The 20,858-nt window shown below is 42.1% G+C and overlaps 2 protein-coding genes across 10 annotated transcripts in view; one reads left to right on the top strand and one right to left on the bottom strand.

The window, feature by feature from the left end:
* The window catches only part of Bbof1 (basal body orientation factor 1), a 32,968-nt gene extending 22,140 nt beyond the window's left edge, over positions 1-10,828 (top strand). For 5 of the 7 annotated variants that reach the window (XR_001780492.2, XR_001780493.2, XR_003950087.1 and 2 more), the window contains one exon: positions 2,701-3,186. Coding sequence is in view for 3 of the 7 variants with exons in the window: in XM_030246947.1 (XP_030102807.1) it covers positions 2,701-2,706 (6 nt within the window). In the remaining 4 variants the exon portion in view is untranslated. Of the gene's footprint in view, positions 1-2,700; positions 3,187-10,197 lie in introns of those variants that run through there. The other 2 variants (XM_030246946.1, NM_028377.3) reach the window with 2 other exon arrangements.
* Aldh6a1 (aldehyde dehydrogenase family 6, subfamily A1) lies at positions 117-20,424 on the bottom strand. 3 transcript variants are annotated; one of them, NM_134042.3, is made up of 12 exons: positions 20,289-20,424; positions 13,129-13,188; positions 11,471-11,545; positions 11,163-11,324; positions 9,635-9,713; positions 8,813-9,115; positions 7,375-7,496; positions 6,129-6,318; positions 5,728-5,909; positions 3,256-3,435; positions 2,832-2,930; positions 117-1,948 (listed from the first exon to the last, which is right to left on the bottom strand). In NM_134042.3, the coding sequence occupies exons 1-12, from the start codon at positions 20,337-20,339 to the stop codon at positions 1,844-1,846; spliced, it is 1,608 nt and encodes a 535-aa protein (NP_598803.1). In that variant the 5' UTR covers positions 20,340-20,424; the 3' UTR covers positions 117-1,843. The 3 variants fall into 3 exon arrangements, with proteins under 3 accessions (NP_598803.1, XP_017170417.1, NP_001300896.1); XM_017314928.2 differs by having other exon boundaries at positions 8,813-9,257; positions 20,289-20,380; NM_001313967.1 differs by lacking the exon at positions 20,289-20,424 and adding an exon at positions 17,531-17,717.
* Between the last annotated feature and the right edge of the window lie 434 nt (positions 20,425-20,858).

Here is a 20,858-nt window from a genome sequence, read left to right on the forward strand (position 1 = left end):
GCCCTCACTTGTGAAGTCACCCTCCATCCTATCTTTTATATAGGTCCTTATAAGTCTGGCCCCAAGCACAAACACAAATCACTGTAACCTAGAGAACAAAAGAAGGAAAAGACCACTTTTTTCAGTACTGTATTTTTCCTAAGGCTTTTTTATTTGTACTTTGTTATTCATAATCAGTATAGAAGCTCACAAAATTCAGCAAAGACATATAAGGACAAAAAGGGAAAATGCTGGTTTTCTCATTTAATGATATTAACCCAAATGCAACCAAATATAAATTTCATCTAAGAAACAAGAAACCCTTTTGAGCACAAGTAGCTGGTCAAATCTGTTGATTATGATTATAAATAACACAATTTGGATTAGTTGTAATTTTTTTAAAGTAACTTCCTTTATATCTAAGGAAAATATTAGGAGTCTGTGATTAAATTCTACTTGGATTTAGATAATAACCACTTTTCAACCCAGCCCAAAATTGTTGGATTAAATTAATGTGAACTGTGTTTTATAAGAAAACAAAATGCATTGCAGTCACAAAGTATAAATGTCTACTTAGCTTTAGGATGGAAAACAAAAGAAAATCAGAGTTGTGTTTTGTTAAAGTGACTGAAGCTCTGAATTCTGCCAGGGCTGGTTACTTTAATAATCTTAGCTCCAAAGAGTAGGGAATGTCCAGGTTTTTTTTACCACCTTTTATTTTAACTCACTAAACCCACAATGGACTGGAGCAGCACTGTCCACACATGGCTATACAGAACAGAGCACAGTAATGACAGCGCCACACCTCACTAAGCACTAAAGATTAAGCAGAGTCCATAGCCATCTAGTTTAGAAAGTCAGGCTTCAGACAGGTCAGACAGACACACTGTTCTGTTCAGCACATCAGTCTCTTCTGACTGAAGGTTTAGATTATCAGAGAAGCAAGCTTAAAGGCAGCTGAATAACTGGTTAAGTTGAATAAGGTGACTGGATACTGTCAAAGCATGAAACTTTGATGTTTCTAGTAGCCTAATCAATTATTCCATATGAAGAGTTCTTTCATTAAAAAGTATCAACTAATGAGAAATACTGCCAAAAGAAGAATAACAAAATTTGGCAAATAATAGGTTAAGCCTACTTAAGGCAAGAGTGTATTCACTTTCATGATGGGAGATCCTTTGATTTCTGGGTCAAAATCATTTGTGGAAAGATTTTATCTAAGGATCTATTTGTATCTGCATTAATGGCTGGAGTATTGATTTAATGGTTGTCGAGGCAAACCATGAAGAATGGCACATGTAACTAAAAGCTAACTTATCACTTCATCCTGAGGTATCCTTGAGAAGTATTTTAAGACACAAGAACATGGACAATGATAGAATTAAACAGTGGCCATGAATCACGCAGAAGAAAGTGGCATTGAGCAGAGAGCAGTCGTCACAATGCTAAGATATGTAAAACTAGGTTACATGTTAGTGTGGGGACCCGTGGAGGGCTGCATTTGAGGCTCAACTAGAGGATGACCTGTTTCAGTGATTGGAAGATCTGTCCCTACATTGACATTCCTCTCACGTTCAGAAAAGAATAGTTAGAAGACAGTTCTAAGCTCGAATTCTAGGCAAACACTTCACACTTAACAACAATTACCTTAAAAACTGTGGAGACATATGGAGAACAATGAAGGCCTGGTATTAGTGTTATCCTGCACTCCCTACAACTTTGAAGGGATTGAGAGTTCTGAGAAAGAATTTAGTTGCAATATATTCCATTCTCATAGATCTGTTTTGAGCAAAGATGGCACATGAAGGCCGCCAAGAGTGATGGGAAATTACTCAGGCTGGACTGAGTCTTGAAGAACTTGCTTCTAACGCCCCATGGTAGGCATGACTACAGCAGGGGAGGAAAGCGTAGCATCTTCTTCTTTCCACTGAGACGTGATAGTCTTTAACTGCGTGTAAAACTGGATGCCCTTTAAAAAAAATCACAGAGAAAAAGAGAGTCAGTGTATACTTCCTCTTCTCAAATTAGCTGTTGTCGGTGGTGCTGTGAGCAGTACTCATGCTCCTATCTGAGTAATTGGTGCAACAGAACCCACTGTTGTTCATGAGATGTATATACAACCATTTATGAGGGGTAGAGAGGTGGTTACACTATCAAAAGCTGCTGTTCCTCTAGCAGAGGACCAAGGCTTTATTGCCAGTAGCCACATGGCAGCTCACAACCATATGTAACTCCAGTTCCAGGGGATCCAACACTTTCTTCTGTCCTTTTAGGGCATCAGTCACTACATGGTGTACAGACATACATGTAGGCCAAAATGTGTGTGTATACATATACATTTAATCACATATAATTGACTATATAATTTACATACATAGTATAGACTACATATTTAATTATATGTAATCAAGTATAAGCTATAAATATATAATCTATAAGATGCATGAGATCGGGAGGTAAAGGTCATGCTTGGCTACACAGTGGGCAGGAGGCCATCTGAGGATACATGAGACCATGTCTCTCCGAAAAAAAAAATAATCAATCTTCGGATACGTGTTTGTGGGTAAAGCAGTTGCCACATGACCATTAGGACCTGGCTCCGACTCCCAGAACCCATGGAAAGGGTTAGACTGCAGGATGCTTTCTCCTCCAAACCTATTGCCTTGAACTACTCCTGAAGACATTTGGTAAAATTCTGTTAACTTTTAATTTTTTTTTGAGGCCTAGGAAGTAGAGCAGCACAGCAGATGACTCCACAGTAGATGCAGGAAGACCCTTGTGTATGTAACCTTGCTCTGAACATGTTCAAGACAGTTTCTCAAAGAAAAAGACAATTCCAGCTCAAAGGTTACCTGTTTGCCATAGAAATTGGTGTCTCCCCTGAAGGAAGAGCGAGAGCCGGTGAAGGAAAACATCGGCAAAGGCACTGGAATGGGGACATTCACACCCACCTAAAGAGAACAAACACACATCAGTGTCCCAGAGTATCCCTCAAAGGACTCGAACACAGTGTCCTGCAGGACAAAGGCAACAGAGAGTCATTTTATTTTTGCTTTGATTTTTAGATTTTGTTTGGCTTGGGTTTTTTTTGGGGGGGAGATATCAATTTTAAGTAGTCATCTTGCACCTGTGCTCTACCCTAAGAACTTTTATTCCTGAGGAAGAGATGGGGAATTGTGGGTAATTAAAGGGGCAGTGTTCAAACAAGCTGATCATTGTTTATCGTCTCCTCTTCAGAAACAGCTGTAAGAATCTCTAAAAGTCCTAGTGACAGACCTGTCCCACATCCACCATGTGAGCATATTTCCGGGCGGTGGCTCCATTGGTGGTGAAGATGGCAGTTCCATTTCCATATGGGTTGTCATTTACAATCTTGATTGCTTCATCCAGTGTTTCTGTCTCCAAAACCACAAGAACTGGACCAAATATCTCCTCTTTGTAACAAGTCATACTTGGCTGTCAGGAGAGACAGAGCCAGAAAAGAAAGAAGTCAGCTTTTTTGAGTATTTTATGCTTTTGGCATTCCAAGTCACTACCCATTGTCACCAAAAGCTGCTTTCATGCTAGTGATCTTTTTTCTTATTTCTGTTCAAAAGGTAGAAACCTTTTGAGCTACCACCATATAAACCACTTGGACTTCTTGCGTTCTTTGCTTTTCAGTTCTATTTCAAGTTCAAGGCCCAGCACCAGCACCTGTACAACCTGTTTCATTACAATTTTACTGAAGGTTACACGAAAAGTCATTTTTGTGAATCAAACATATTCTAAGTATACCAGAACTTTTCTAGAAACTTCTTGCTAAATACTCTGTAACAAAACAATCCACTCTCACTCATTCCTTTGTGTTGTGGGGAATATTAAAAATGAACCCAACTCTCCATGCCACGCTGGATCACAGGGCTCCCTCCGGGACATCTCTCGGTACCCCCCCCCCAGTTCCTCTTGCTACCACGAAACGCCCCACACACCCCACAGTCGGTCATCTCAACACCTAACTACCCAGTAGAATCAAGACTCTTAAAGCTTAATTAACCTATCAGATTTATCCGCCAATACAAATAATTTCAGAGCCAATTGATAATGCTAAAAGCTTTATTCCAATATTTCTAACCTTTTGTGAAATCACAGCTAGTTGCAGCTGGAAAATACCACGCAGGTAAATGTCCACAGCCACGGTTGTTCTCCTCCTACTCTGTCTCTGCAACTCTTAGCTCCACCTCCCTTTGCCCTGTCCAATCACAGGCCTCCTCTGCACTAATATAATTGGTCAGGGAAAATCCTGCTACACCTTTGTTTCTAAATAAGTCTCCAATTTTGACATTGGGTCTTCTTAAACATTCAGGACACCCTTTACCTCAGCACCTAGCCAGCTGTGTTTGTTGACAATAAGTTTTCCTCTGCAGTTCAGAAGCAAGAAACTCCAACCCATGATCTTTCAGGAGTATGTAGTAAGGACATACAACAAAAAGCCTGCCTCAATTAGTCATGAACGTTAGCTGAAGACTGTCACACTTTGGTAAAAAAAAAAAAATTAACACCCGATTTCTTTTGTTTCAGTCTGATAACATGGGCACAGAGGAAGGCAGTCAATAAATACTGGGTGGTTACTATATTGATTGGGACAAGTGAACAAGTAGGAAACAGAAGTGTAAGACAAGGGTTTTAGTTCATTATAATTTTTAAATATGATTTATTTTTATTTTATGTACATTGGTTTACCTGCATGTATGTCTGTGTGAGGCTGTCAGATCCTCTGGAACTGGAGTTACACAGTTGTGAGCCTCCATGTGGGTGCTGGGGATTGAACCCTGGTGTTCTAGAATAGCAGCCAGTGCTCTTAACTGCTGAGCCATCTCTCCAGCCCCCAGTGACTAGGGTTTTAATTGCTGTTTATGGGCCAAATATACCTGTTCTTACACAGTCCACAAGCTAAGAATAGTTTCTACCTTTTTTTTTTAATGGTTAGGAAAAAATTCAGAAGACTATTTCAGGATATAAAATTACAAAATTCAAGTGTGTGTCCATAAATAAGATTTTCTTTTTTTACTGGAATACAGCTATGTATTTGTGGTTGATTTTATACTATACACCAGAATGGTTGTGACAGAAATTGTATTTTTTGAAAGCTGAGAAATTTAGCCTTCCATGGAAAGTCTATTGTAGTGGTTAATTTGTGTCATCTTGATATATCCCAGTCACCTGGGAAGAAGGAACTTTAACTGGCCTCCTTCAGATGGGCAGTGGGCAGGTCTGTGTGGTATTTTCCTAATGATTGGGGAGAGAGGGTCCAGCCCACTGTGGGGGGTGCCACCTCTGAGCAAGTGGTTCAGAGTTATATAAAAAAAGCAAGCTGAACCAGCCATAGGGAACGAGTCAGTAAACAGCCTTCCTCCATGGTCTCTGCTTCAGTTTCTGCCTCCAAATTCCTGCCCTGCCCTCCTCCCTCCCTCAGTGGCTAACTGTAATCAAAGCAAAACAAAACCAACCAGATGGACCCCTTTCTCCTTATGTTGCTTTTGGTCAGTTTTATCACAGCGATAGAAAGCAAGTCAGGACATGTGCCACATAGTGAAAAGAGCTCTGGTTGGAAGCCAGAGAGAGAGATTTATTTAGTTTCCAGACAGAATAACTGAGCAGACCTGGCAAGAGTTATGATCTTAAATATCTTCACTTAGAGAGGAGTGAGATTTCATAGCCCTAAAGGTGTTTTTAGCTCTTGTATTTGTGAAGTAATTCAGAGTTGTTTACCTTAACATTTGAGATGATGGTTGGTCCAACAAAGTTACCATTTTCATAGCCCTTGACTTTAATTCTTCGCCCATCCAGAAGGATGGAAGCTCCCTCTTTTGTTCCGCTATCGATCAGATTGCAGACTCTCTCTTTGGCCTGGGGGGTGATCAGGGGGCCAAGATCAGCTCCAGGCTGGTCTCCTACAAACCAAGTAGAAGTGTCTAAGGATTTTATCATAAAACTTGACTGCTGAGATAAGTTTGAATGGAGAGAAGAATTAAGGAGCGGTAATACTAGGAACATAACTGCCCCCGCTCCAGCAAGGCCAATAAAGAATTTAGTGCCTCAGAAGCAAAGGCTACCTGCATTGCTGACTGATTACTCGGCAGCTGACTGATATCTGCATCCTGATTGATTACCTGCATTGACTCGCAGATTTTTGGCCCGATCGACCAGTTCTGGCAGCCACTTCTTAGCCTCCCCTACGAGGATGGCTGTTGAAAGAGCCATGCAGCGCTGCCCAGCAGCTCCGAATGCTGCCCCGACCAGCTGGTTGAGGGTATTTTCCTTATTGGCGTCTGGCATGACTACTCCATGGTTTTTGGCTCCCTAAAGAAACGCAGAAAGTACACACGTCCTCCTTAGCTAAATTCACTTAAACCAAAAAAATTAAGCAAAGATTCTGATATATGAGAACTTATAGAACGAAATCCATCTTTTGTTATTTTTTAAGTTTTAACTTTTGAAGTCTTGGGAATTAAACCTCGGCCTCATGCATGCCAGGCAAATATCGGTCTTTTATTTTGAGACAGTCTCACTGAGTTGTCAAAGGTAGTATTGAACTCACTCTATAGCACAGGCCAGAGATTATTTTTTACTACTGCTGACGTTTAAGCAATACTAAACGGTTCCATGTTTCTTTAATCTCCTTGAGAAGCTGATATGTATTTATTTAAATCAAAACTATTAGCATGGTCGGCATTGACATAAATTGACAGGTTGAAAAACTAATAGAATACAAAAGTAATCCAGGTATTATATGAGGACATATGAGAAAGTGCCTTCTGTGGACTAGCCCTTTCCAACTCCTTAACAAAAAAACTGGTCATGGTAAAGATGAAATAATCTTAGGGATAACCAGCTCTTTATCTTTTTTATTTTTTTTTATTCTTTTTTGTTTGTTTGTTTGTTTGTTTTTTCAAGACAGGGTTTCCCTGTGTAGCCCTTGCTGTCCTAGAATTCACTCTGTAAATTAGGCTGCTTTTGAACCCAGAGATCTGCCTGCTTCTGCCTCACTGGGATTAAAGGCGTGTGCCACCTGGCTCTCTACCATATTTTAAAGCCATATCACTAGTAGAGGACACTTTTTAAAGAAGCAATAAATAAGGTCAAGAAAGTAAAATTTGGCTGGTAATACTTAAAGATTTAGCAACAGTTTTGAGGAGGACTGTGCCCTTTGTCACCAAGATCTATTGTATATGATGAAAGATAATTATAACAAAATGTCACAAGGTTCAGAGACTCAGGGAGAAGACGATCAGGATGAAATGACCAACACTGGCCTTTCTGAGACATGGGATGAGTGGCCTGTCTACTGCAGGACAGTCCCTAGGTCTTACATACACACATAGCCAAGTTTGAGGAGCTAAAGGGATGAGAAGTCACCATATTGGCTTGAACCCTCTTGCCATTTCTTGATCCTCTTTCGAAGATGTACTCTCCTGCCTGGTTGGATCCCACAAAGCTGATTGCCTTGATGTCTGGATGATCGCAAATAAAGTTTACAGCTTTGAAAAGAAAAGAAATGATCACCACAAAGAATTAATAGCCCACAGGCTTAACAACAGCAAATCTCTCCTTCCTCCATATTGTAAACTAACATTCATACATTTCTACATGGAAATCTCACTTTGGTGTACTCTTTTTTCCTCTTATAATTTGTTTTGTTTTTGAAACAGGGTCTCACTATGTAGCCCTGGGTGGCCTTGAGCTCACTAGACTAGGAGGGTCCCAAACTCACAAGAGACCCACCTGCTTCTGCCTCACAGATATTGGTATTATAGTCATGGGCCACCACACCTGTCATTAAATTACAAATGGTATTTAACTTGTTTATTCTCATTAGTATCCCAGAATTTACAATTCTAATCTCTGAAAGCCATAATTTCTTTAAACTGTATTTTCATTGTGTGTGTGTGTACACGTGTGTGTACACGTGTGTGTACGAGTGCAACAGAGAACAGCTGTGTGGCACTGGCTCTTTTCTCCCATCTGTATGTGAGTCCTAGGGACCAGGCTTGTGTGGCAGATGCCTTTACACGCTGATCCCTTTAGACAAGCCATAAAGCCTACAACTTCAATTTCCTCAAATACAATAACATTCTTTCAAAACTTGACCTTTTCATTTTATCTTTAAGAATATGTTATATCTAAGATTCTCAGATATTTACACCCTCATACAAGAGGTGATAGAGAAGAGTAAGTAAGAGCCAGTCCTCCAGGATAGACAGATCCTAACTTCCCTACTTCCTGTTACAACTAGGGAAACTGTAGCACATCACGTTACTTAAAACAAACTACTTAATTGCACTCTGCCTTTATCTTCTTATCTGTAAGATGATAAAGCACCTTCCTTAAAGGGTTGTTGAGACATTAAACGAGAACATAAACTTCCTCTTTAATCTCATCTTTCAAAGTGTTCCACTGTGTGGACTAGAGTAAGAAACATGGCTTCTCCCTATTAGTTACTTTAGCTCACCCAGATGGCAAGATGGTTAAGACATGTGACCTTCAAACGTGAAGGTCACTATTAATAAATCCTTCATCCTAAAATACCCATCACAGAGCTGGAGAGATGGCTCAGTGGGTTAGGATGCTTCCCATTCTCCCAGAGGGTATGAATTCAGTTCCCAGCACCCACACTGCACACCTCACAACCAACTGTAGCCTCAGTTTCAGGAGCTCCAGTACCCTTTCTGGCCTCTGTGGGTACCCACACACATATGGCGGACACACAGAGTCACATGCACCTTAAATAAACATTAAAAATCCCAACCAATTTTTTCTTTGGGAGTCAGATTCAGTAGTCATATAAAAGAGTTACCATCATGTTGTCCATGGATAATGTTCAGTGTTCCGTCAGGGGCCCCAGAATCCTGAAGCAACTTAGCAAGGAGCATAGTTGCTCCAGGTACTCGCTCTGATGGTTTCATTAGGAAAGTATTTCCACAAACCATAGCCATGGGAAACATCCAAAGGGGGATCATGGCAGGAAAATTAAATGGTGCAATGCCTGCACACACCCCCAGAGGCAGACGGTAGGAATAAAGGTCCATGTCTTTGGTGATAGATGGCATGGTCTCTCCCAGCATGAGGGATGTCACACTACAGGCATGCTCAACCACCTCTGGAAGAGAAAAGACATCAGTGAGGTCACCACCTTTCCATGCTAAATACTACTTAGCTTTGTCACACTCCATTCGATCCTGACAATCAGGGGTGGGTCATGCCACTGACAGCGATTTGTCCTTCCATGTTCCTCAGATTCTCTGAGGGGGTAAAAAAGATAGTAAGATGTATATATATTCTGAAATATCATTTGTGCTTAAACAAATCAGTAAATTAGTCTCAAAAGTACCTGACCAATATTGCCTTAAAATTATGTTAAAAGGTATTGCTGGGCATGGTAGTACACAACTTAAAATCCTAGCACATGGGAGGCTGAGGTAGGAGGACTGTAGGTCAGAGCCAGCCTTGGCTACATAGTTCCAAAGCAGCCAGTGAGCCTCTACCTTAAAAGATGAAATATATATATATATCACATGAGAGCAAAATCTACACAAAGAATCCACCTTCCCAGTGTGGGGGCTGCCTCCCATATTCTTTTGATCCCTCCCACAAGTCCAGTGAGGGGCTCCCAGCTTACGAAGGCCTCGGAATACATCTCCTTCAGCATCAGCAAGAGTCTTCCCTTGTTCCAGTGTGATTAACCTGGCAATTTCTTTCTACAAAGAAAACATATAAATAGAAACTAATCTAAGGATGTTCCTTTATTTAATTACTTGCTTGCTTGATGGGGATCTACTTCATGTTTTGAGACTAGATCTCATGTAGCTCTGACTAGCCTCAAACTCATTTTGTATTTGAGGCTGGCCTTGACTCCTGATCTTTCTACCTCCATCTCCTAAGTGCTGGGATTACAGGCATGAACCACCATGTCTGGCTGAATCCAGGGTTTGACTCATGTTCACTGTGGTGGTTTGAATATGCTTGGCCCATGGGAAGTGGCACTATTAGGAGGTGTGACCTTGTTGGAGTAGATGTGGCCTTCTAGGAGGAAGTGAGTCACTGTAGGGTTGGGTTTTGAGGTTCTATTCATCTTTTTTTTTTATTAGACATTTATTTACATTTCAAATGTTATCCCCTTTCCCTGTTTCCCTCCCTCCCGGAAAAACCCTATCACATCCTCCCTCCCCCTGCTTCTATGAGGGTGTTCCTCCTCCACCCACCCACCCACCCACCCACTCCCACCTCCCTGCCTTCAATTTCCCTACAGTGGGGCATCATGGAGCCTTCATAGGGCCAAGAGGTCCTATTCTTAATCTCTGCCCACAATGAAAGAGACCTTCTTCCTGGCTGTCTGCTGAAGACAGACTTCTCCTGGCTGCCTTTGGATCAAGATGTAGAACTCTCAGCTCCTCCACCAGTACCTTGTGTGCCTACAGACTGCAGACATGATGATAATGAATAGAAACCTCTGAAACTATAAGCCACCCTGTACTGGCTAGTTTTGTGTGTCAACTTGACACAGGCTGGAATTATCGCAGAGAAAGGAGCTTCAGTTGGGGAAGTGCCTCCATGAGATCCAGCTGTGGGGAATTTTCTCAACTAGTGATCAAATGGGAGGGCCCCTTGTGGGTGATGCCATCCCTGGACTGGTAGTCTTGGTTCTACAAGAGAGCAAGCTGAGCAAGCCAGGGGAAGCAAGCCAGTAAGTAACATCCCTCCAAGGCCTCTGCAACAGCTCCTGCTTCCTGGCCTGCTTGAGTTCCAGTCCTGGCTTCCTTGGTGATGAACAGCAGTATGGAATTGTAAGCTGAATAAACCCTTTCCTCTCCAACTTGTTTCTTGATCATGATGTTTGTGCAGGAACAGAAACCCTGACTAAGACACATCCCCAATTAAATATTGTCCCTTCTAAGAGCTGCCTTGGTCATGGTGTCTCTTCACAGCAATGAAACCCTAACTAAGCACAAAGTCTACCACTGAGCTCTATATCCTGCTCCCATTTTCCTCCAAGGAAGAACGAAGCTGAGGGAGAACTCGGATGAGGAGAAGGGTCCTGACCAATGTCCTTCTACGTTGTAGAGTTAGTGAGGACAGCTGAACAAAGCTCTGAAGAGGTGACCAACATACCCTAAGAAACAGGCTAGGAGACTATCCAAATTTCTTACCAGGTTTTCTTTAATGAGCTGCTGATAACGAAGCAGGACCTGCTGCCGGCTTAAAATAGATGTGTCTGCCCACGCAGGGAAAGCACGTTTGCAGGACTCAACGGCTGCGTCCATCTCAGCTTTGGTGGACTGAGGAACCCTACCAACAACTTCATTGGTGGCCTAAAAAGAAGCCAACACACTTTACCAATGCCTCACTTCCCCAGCAGCAACATTGTGCTTTTTGGGCGAGCTCCGAGCCCCCACTTTGTCCCTTGCTCCCAAAATTCTAGGTTAGCAGGTTTAAGTCCCCAAAAAGTTTTGCTTACTGGGTTGTGGATGTCAATCCATTTATCACTTTTTGATTCAACAAATTTTCCATCAATGAAGAGCTTTACAGTTGGCTAGAGAAAAGCACACATATATACACAGAGGCAAAGAAAGAAAAAAAGAAAAAGAAAGAAAAAAGAACTTCAGTTAATTATTTTGCTTCTCTTTCTCTTGTAAAGAAAGAGTTCCGGTGGATACTTGGATCTAATTGCTGAGCTTTCTCTCAAGCCCCTTTCCCACCAAAAATTTAAACTTCCAGTAGCAATGGAAATGCATATACCTTATGACACAGCTAGTGAAGTTCAAGACGGAAATAATCCAAAAGAATTTTAAAACTGCATAAAAACACTTATTTCACAACACTGAAAAACTGAAGCACACTAAAAGTTATTTGAGAAAGCTTAAATTATCTACACCTGATGGAATATTATGCAGCCATTAAAAATTAAAAAGAACATTCGCAACACTGAAACTGTTTAAAACATAATAGATATAGTTTCTGATAAGAAAACCAAGATAAGATGTTGTTCTGGGCATCGTGGCATGTAGAGGACTGAAAAGGACTTGTGCATACAGACAAGCACTGGGAAAGCCAGAAATGCTAAACACACAGCTTACCTCTCAACGGAATGAGGTGTGTAGCTGCTCTTCCTGGAATGCCAGGAATGCCGGAGCATTACAACCTGGTGATCCTTTGGTGTCTGATGAGACAGGTTCTGCCTGTGTCTCTCAGAATTCACTCTTTGACTTATCCTACACCCTTTCCTCCTAAATCTTGAGCATTGCTTTTAAGCCATAAAACCTATTCTTATGAGTAATCTCATTTGTATTTTATAACAGCCTAAGTGACTTCTATGTTATCTTAGATGCAGGCCAATCCTGACACCCACAGGAGTTAGGTTTGTCTCAGTCAAGCTTGATATACCCAAACTCTTGGGCACTATCTCTGAGTCAACAGTATCCATTCTTGTGAAAGAAGCAAGATGTACTTTGTAAAGAATCCCAATGTAAACATGTCTTAAACTGTTGTACACTCAGGGCTGAGTTAATTGTTATCTGAATACTTTTTCCCCCAAATGTACTTTATTTAAATATTTAAATATGACTACAGTAAAATGATCTGGGCCAGACTTTATAAGTCTTGGCATAGTGCTGGTTACAAGAAAGTCAGACTGAGTCAAGTTTCATTCTTACCTCCTTCTGATGGGCTTTTTCCCTGTCAGCTGTAAAGCCTGCAGGGGAATCGACACAGTGGCACACATCTGTTTATCTGTTGAGCATTTGCACAGGTAGGAGTTGAAGGCTAGCCTGATCTACATGAGTTAAGACATGCCAGGGCTACCTAATGAGACCTATTTTTAAAAACACAAAACAAGGGGCTGGAGAGATGTCTCCGTGGTTAAGAGCACCGGGAGCTCTTCCAGAGGACCCAGGTTCAATTCCCAGTACCCACGCACAAACACCTGTAACCAGCTCCAGGACACCCTCTCCTGGCCTCTGCAGGACATGCAGGTAAAACACCAATAAACACATAAAATAGAAATTTAAATTAAAAAAACAACCCACAAAACTAAAAGTCACATTTTGATCACAATCAGCTTGAAAATTACACTGGATTCTTTCTCAGAAGTCCATCTTTATCTCCTAAGTTACTTACCACTGATGAGGAAGAGAAGGAGGATGCTGGATACCATGTGGCATTTACCTTAGAAGAAACCTATGGGGTTAAAAAGTATCTGATAAATGTCTGATGCAGTGGTACACACTTTCAATCCCAGCACTCAGGACACAGACAGGCGGTCTCTGTGACTTGGAGATAAGCTTGGTCTGCATTGTGAGTCTCAGGCCAGCTATGGCTAATATACCAAGACCCTATTTCTTTCTTTTTGTTTTTCTTTTTAAGGTTAATTTATTTTTTTATGTTATGTATACGAGTACATTGTAGCTGTCTTCAGATATAACAAAAGAGGGCATTGGATTCCATATAGATGGTTATGAGCCACCATATGGTTGCTGGAAACTGAACTCAGGACCTCTGGAAGAGCAGTCAATGCTCTTAAACACTGAGCTATCTCTTCAGCTCCAAGACTCTATTTCAACAAAACACAATTTGATAAATAAGCCTAGAAAGTATATAAAACTTGACAAATGGCTGTTATAATGCTCAATATCATATAGCTACTGTGATTGCAGAAAGGATTTAGTATTTGGTTTCAAGGACCATATAATTTTGTTTTGAGACAGTCTCCCTCTATAGCCCTGGCTTTCCTGGAACTGTAGCTGAAGCTGGCCTTGAACCCAATGATTCCCTTCTAGCCTCCTAAGTATAGGAGTATAAGCATAAGCCACCATGCAATGCTTAGGGCCATATGCCTTTTTATTTATTTATTTATTTAGAGACAGGTGTCTCTCAAGAAAGTCCTGGATGTTCTGGAACTCAATATATAGACCGTGCTGGCTTTCAACTCACAAAGATCCTCTTGCCTCTGCCTTGGGAATAAAGGAGTGTGCCACCATTCCTGGCATTTTTTTTTAATGAAGTTTAGTTGTAGGTAGAAATACTGAGACTGGATCTCCCTGTCCCTTCCCATTATCCCCCAGGTGTTAAGGATCAAACCAAGGGTCTTATGTATGCCAGCAAGCATTCCATCACTGAGCTACACCCCAGCTTTCGCTGAATAGTCTTTATTTAAAAGAAAAAGACAAGGCCAGGTGCCATGGCACAGGCCTTTAATTCTAACCCATTGGTAGGTGGAGGCAGGCAGACTTCTGTGAATTCAAGACCACTCTGGTCTAAAAAGTGAGTCCCAGGTCAGCCAGAGCTATTTATGAGACCCTGTTTCATAAAAAGGGTTGGGGTGGATAGGTCACCACAAACTCAAGGCTAGCCTGGGAGTCTACACAGTGAAGGCCCCAGACACAGAAAGTTATAGAAACGATAAATCATGAAGATCAAGTCCTAGCTTTCCAAGGAAGTCTTAATTTAAGGAACCTTTTGTATCATATTTTGCAAAAAACAGTCACTACAAATCTAAAAGTACTTAGTATAATATCTAAAGAAAGTGTTGAAGACAGTATAAATCAATATAAATATAATAAACCATAAATAACATTGTCTCTACTCAATGTAACTACAGATTAAATAGCAATAAAATACAAGTATATGCTCACACATACTTGAATACAAATGTTCATAGCGCCTTTATTTTCATTTGCCCCAAACTTGGTAGTGACTCAACTGTCCACCATTAGTTAATATAATCAAGGTGCAGATGTGTGAAAATATCACAATGGGACCGATTTTTATAGAATATGTTAGTAACATTTTAATAATGCAGCAGATGAGGGTGGAGATGCAGCAGATGAGGGTGGAGATCCTTCAGGAAGCTGAGCCTCACTTACTCCAGGCCAGTCTCAGGCACCAAGTGAGACTCTGTTCCAAGGGTGAAAAACAGCGAGCTGAAACACTAGATGATTCATCCATATAAAGCTAGGGATCCCAGCTCATCTCTAACATCATCAGATTTGTCGGCACCCTTGGCTGAAAGGGACAGCAGTTAGGAGAGCTAAGAGGGTTCTTTTTGGAGTAGTGGATATTTTTATTATCTTGTGATACTTTCACAGGCAGTATGTCTTACCAAATGGAATATAAACATCTTATTTTGGGTCAATTTCACTTTATAAGGCTATTTTTAAAACGGTACAGGTACCTCATGGCAGACGAACATGTTATTTTGTAGGATAAAAAAAAATCAGGGAGTGGAGGGAGGCTCAATTATAATAATGTTAAATCTCACACTGTATTTCTAAAACAAAAATGTTCAACGTATTACAAAAGTTGACTTGAGAAATATCCCAGTAAAAGATGTAAAGGGGTGCTGGGCTGATGGTTTCTATGGCAGCTGGTCACTCTCGCCTCCTGAGAAGGTGATTTATCACAGTGCTCCCCTGGGCTATTGTCCACTTTCACCAACAGAGTGCTTCACTTCTATGTATACTATGAGTGTCTCCCTTGAGTTCTTTCGATGGCGATCAACAAGGAAGGACCAGGGAGCTGGGGAGAGCAACACAAAGTCCCTGTGAGCTCTGGGTTCTCACCCTCACCCTGAGATCTTCGATGCTGCCACCTGAGTTCCTTCTCTCAACTATCTGCACTTGCTTAACTCCCAACAGCTCTTTGATCTACTCCAACCTTCATGAGTAAGTTCTAACCTTCATGACTGCTCCTAAGTCCTCCTTAGACTGGACCACACAGCAGAGGGGACTGGCTAATTACTCTCCGTCCCTGAAGTCCTTTCAGTTGTCTCTCATGATGCCCTGCTGTCTTCTTCACCTCACCCTCCCTCCTTTTTTTCTTTGTAGCCCCTCCTTATCTCTTTTGCTGGCTCATTCTCCTCTTCTGGCCATCAACTCCACTGCCCAAGGCTTAGTCCCAGGATTTTCTTCTCATTCTTTTCATTCTCTTTAAGTGATCCCAGCAATTGCAGTGGACTGCAATTGGATCCTGCTGATGCCCAGGTCTGCAGTCCTCACTCAGTCTTCCTCTTCAGGTAATACCCATATAACTATTTTCACACCTCTACTTGGGATCATGCTCTCCTCCCATCTGTCGGCTTTACTTCCTAGAGCCCACCCACCTGCGCAATGGTCTTTAGTTACCTGGCTGACCAAGGCACATTCTGAAAGTCACCTCATCATCTCCCTTTTGCTTCTCAGTAAACCAAACATGTCTTGGCACAAGTCACATCTATCTTCCTACAAGTCTCTGAACACACTGTCCTCTCCTCTCGCCACCCTGTCCTTTTTCAAGCCCGATAACCATCTCTGTCTCTTCTTTAGAATTCAATAATGGCTTTCCAACAAAACTCATAGTTTCTAACCTAATATGATCTGAATCTAGTTTCTATTCTTCAAATGGAAATAAATAGGGTCTTTCTAAGAGGAATTAGGCAAAACATTAACAAATTCTCAGTCTATTCAAGGATGCATATTATTCCCATTTGTAGAACCCTTCCATGCAGGGAGTGCACCTCAGCCTTAAAGTAGCCCGTGTTTATAAGGGCCAGGGTTCCTTAGCAACTCAACATAAAACAGCAACAAACCCTCTGATGGCTTTCTATTGCCCTTGCAGTTAAGATTAATGCCCCTGGTGTTCAGTGTACTTTTGCTTCTTAAACTTCACAGTTTGCTCGCTACTTCATCCTTGCTCTCTGTCCCAACCATCCTGGAGCTAGACATTACACAGTTTTGTCCCAAGGGTAGCCCAAGACTTCTGGACATGTTTTATCTTCTTTGTTGTACATATGCTGACCCATTCTGCTGGTTTCATTCCACTTACCTGGCTCATTCTTAACTCTCTCTGGAACTCTCAACCCCCAGATATGGGATAAACACCTAACTGTGCAGTTCACTGAGCACCCAAATGCCTCCATTTTTCATTCCACATTCTAGGATAATAGCTTGCTTAATTATTAAGTGTCTCTTCAGGTCAGGAGACCATTGTGTTCTCTGCCCCTAGCATAATTGCTTGAACAGACTGAGGACTTGTTAATGTTTTGCAGAATCAAGGGATGAATAGTCATCAAGCAGTAATTTGTTACTAATATTGTTTGTGTTCTCCCTTAAGAATAGAAAGTGTACAGATCAGGTCATTTCAGCATTCCAAATCAGTTGAGTTTCGTGCTTTCACTTGTACACTGGTAGACAGTGTACCCAATAAAATGAAATAGGACCTTGTAGCTTTCACAGAGTTAGACCTCATATGTTTTGCTCACTAGCACAATTCTTGAATAAACTAGTCTATGACTTTCACTGTCTAGGGTAGTGGTTCTCAACCTTCCTAATGCTACAACCCTTTAATTCCTCATATTGTGGTGACTCCCCCCCCCCAACCATAAAGTTATTTTCGTTGCTACTTCATAACTATGATTTTGCTACAGTTATGAATCATAGTGCAAATATCTGACATGCAGGATATCTGATATGAAGGGTTGCTCAAGCCTGAGGGGTCTCCTCGACTCAAGGATCGAGAACCACTGCTCTAGATATTAATTTCCTACCTGCCGTTTCCTTTGTCTTCTCTCCTTGGCTAATGACTTGATAGCCTCGAAACAAACCCAGAATTATCCCCTTTGAGAAGCTTGTGGCGAATTGGACAGGTTGAGTGTGGGACTCTTCCCTTCGTCCCTTCAGTACCCTCGGCACCCCCAATTGTCCAGCGCTTTCATTGCATTATAGTTGTGAATGTGAAAAGTCTAGGATGGGGCAAAGGAGGAAGGAAAAGCCTGCCAAGATCTAAGTCCTAAACTCTCCGCTTCATCAATTACTAACTAGGTGACCTGAAGTGCCAGCCAATTCACTTCACCACATTTTAAAATTCTAATCTTCACAGAGAATCTTAAAACTAGATAGAGTTAGGGCTAAATTCACAGATTTGCTCTGCATCGTGGAGGCAGGACACTGGGTCTCTTTAAAACTGGTTGTCATATCTCTGAATGGGAAAGATAATATCACACAAAACAGAGGGGCGAGGGCTAGGTTAAATTCTTCTAATTCCAAAACAGAAAAGATAGGCTGAACACTTAAAATAACTGAGAACTCACCGATTACTTTGTATGCTGCCCTAAAAAATAAAATTTAAAAACTCTGAAATATAATTTGATCCTTCTTAGTTTCTTCTGTTAGTTCCTTTAAGATTCGCGGCTGTCAGAATGTACAACATGTTCTCTTTTCTGTGTAGCTCCTCCCCCCCCCGCCCCCCTGTGTGTGTGTGTGTGTGTGTGTGTGTGTGTGTGTTAGTAAGTTATCCAGGTGTTTTGTTGTCGTTGATTTTGTTAAGGTTTTTTTGTTTTTTTGTTTTTTTTTTAGTTTTTGTGTATATATGATTGTATGCAATATGCATACAGATGCCCTTGGGGACCAGAAGGCATAAGAACCCCTAATGCTGGAGTTAGAGACAGTTGTGAGCTACCTAGTGTGGGTGCTGGGAACTGAACACCAGCCCTCTGAAGAGGAGTTAGCGCTCCTGACCTTCCAGCTACCTCTCTAGCTCTGCATTTGATTTTAGAAAGCATTTTTGTTGAGGTTTTGTTTTGTTTTGTAACCATTGACTGATTACTAGGTTTCATTGAAGTGTCTTCAGGCATGTCAGTATACAATGTTGCCTTTCATCCTCTTATTTAACTGCTCTCCTCATTTCCTCTCCTGCTCTCTGGAGGGTTCCCTTCTCAGGCTGGTTGTGAAGGTCTCAAGAGATTTTCCTGCCTGTGTTTCTCCAAAAACTAGGCCTGCATACATGTACCATATGATCACATAGATTAGCCTTTATCAAAGTGTCAGATTACAGTAACTAATTGTTTAAGAACTATTTCTGGTCTTTTTCCAAGTCAGTTCAGAGGTTTCTACAATTTGGTTTTTAGAAAGAAAAAAAAAGTATTTCTTCCAAAAAAGGAGAAATTCTGCTTTTATGCAAAAGACAAAATACCTCAGGATTTTCATTGACTCATGGTGATGGGGTAATGACGAGAGGGGAGAGATTTTTTTTTTATATATATAAAGGATTTTAAGAGGTTGGGAATAGAAAACCTAGAGAGGAAATGCTCTATCTGTTACTAGGAAAAGATACCAGAACAGAAGTAGGGGAGTGAGGTCACGCCAACCTCCAAAGACCTCCAGCTCATTCTCTACACTGTCCCATTAAATGACATTCAAACCTGACCCTTTGGGGACTCCACCAAGAATCAAACACATGCACACATTTCTGCAGTAGATCTCCTAAAAACCTGATGAGTAGAAAGAAATTAAAGTTTATATAAAAGTGCAACAGGAGACATTCCTAGGCTGGATGAGTAAGAGATAGTGTCGCTTAATACTGGATTATGAATCTTGCCAGGAACAGAGCAAGTCTTGCCTCAGATTCTAAGTCCATGCTAAGATGCAAACACAGGGAAAAGCTATAATCAAAGCTGGGGATCGCCGGCATACAGCTTCTGGAACTCTACAACTTCCCTTGCGCGGCGTCCGTGGGGTTCCAACTGCAGCCTAGAAGAGGATATGTCGGCACTTGAGAACTGATTTTCGGAAGGTGTCTTCCTAGGCTCTTATTTTCTACCACCTGTCTGGGGGAATGTTTAGTCTTTTGAATGAAGCAGTATTAGCAAAACCACATGCCCTTATTTACCTCCAAAAGTTTAACTTCGCTGAGAAAGTTTAACTTGGCCCAGGGCTTGGGAAAAACACTAAAAGCCAGAATGTTTGTGAAAACTAACAAATGGCTGCCTTTTTGATATGAAAACCTAGGGTACATGTCTAGGAGATTCAAAGTTCCTTCTCTGATCTTAGTTCCATGTCCTTAATGAGCTCCCATCCCCTCTTGCCTCACATAGAGGCTGGATGGGGGGAAGGGACGCTCCTGGCAAAGGAAAGTACTCTATGTACAGCGACCAAAAGGAGGAGTTTCTGGGGCACAGAGGTGGCTGGTACAGAGGTGAAAGAGAGACCGTGGGAGGAACCAAAAAAGAGAAAGCAAGCCAGCATGTGACAGCAAGGACTGAGCTGGACTGGAGGTGGGTGGGTCAAAGCTAAAAAAGAAAAGGCTCAGGAGTAAAGGGGAGTGGGGAGCAGGCGTGACCGTCCGGGGCTGAATCTCGGGGCCAGGCGGTACAGAGTGACAGCCCTGACGCACGGGTCTGGTGGAACACAAGGGGCTGCAAAGAAGGGGCTGGGCCAAGAAGTCTGTCCGGCAGAAGCATGGTTTAGAGACGGGGCGGAAAGGACCCATTTCTAACATCATGGTCCCTCGTCGCCACCCTCACTCGCCTGCAGGATCCGGGACCGCATTGCTGCCGCTGCCGCCACTGCCGCCGCCATGGCTCACCGACTCTGCCCAGCTCGCCTGCGTCTCGGCTGCCAGTGCCTCCCTTGAAGCAACACCGTTAAGCCACGCCCAGAACACGACCGAGCCTCTCCATTGGAGGGAAGGGCCACTTCCTATAACCAATCACTTGTCGGAATCTTTGACTCCACCCATCATTCCCACCCCTGGGAATAGGTGATTGGTCAAAGGTGGAAGCGTTCTGGGCTTCTCTCACTTTATCCTATTTTTGTTGGCGGAAATATGGAGACGCCCCCTCGACTTGGTACTGCATAGTAAGCACACAGGGAAGACGCCCCCTAACCGGGAACTCCGATTGGCTGTAGGTAGGCTCTCTAAGGTCCCGCCCCCTTGCTAAGGAAAGTAAATAAGGTCCTTGAAGAATTTTGCCTGCGTTCCACTTTAACCACTCCGTGGGTGGGGCTGCTGTCTGGGGTGGGACTAGGCAAATGTTACCCTATGAAGTAGGGAAACGAGACCGGGCTGTGAGCTAAGGATAGGTTATCCCTGCTAGG

The sequence above is a fragment of the Mus musculus genome, chromosome 12, assembly GCF_000001635.26.
Source record: "Mus musculus strain C57BL/6J chromosome 12, GRCm38.p6 C57BL/6J".
Lineage (NCBI taxonomy): Eukaryota > Metazoa > Chordata > Mammalia > Rodentia > Muridae > Mus > Mus musculus.

Coding starts and splice junctions, on each gene's coding strand:
- Aldh6a1 (NM_134042.3), bottom strand. CDS start 20,339: ATGGCGGCGGCAGTGGCGGCAGCGGCAGCAATGCGGTCCCGGATCCTG. Junction 11,325..11,470: donor GGATTGACATCCACAACCCA/GTAAGCAAAACT, acceptor GCTTCTTTTTAG/GCCACCAATGAAGTTGTTGG. Junction 7,497..8,812: donor TATCCATGGACAACATGATG/GTAACTCTTTTA, acceptor TTCTTTTCAAAG/CTGTAAACTTTATTTGCGAT.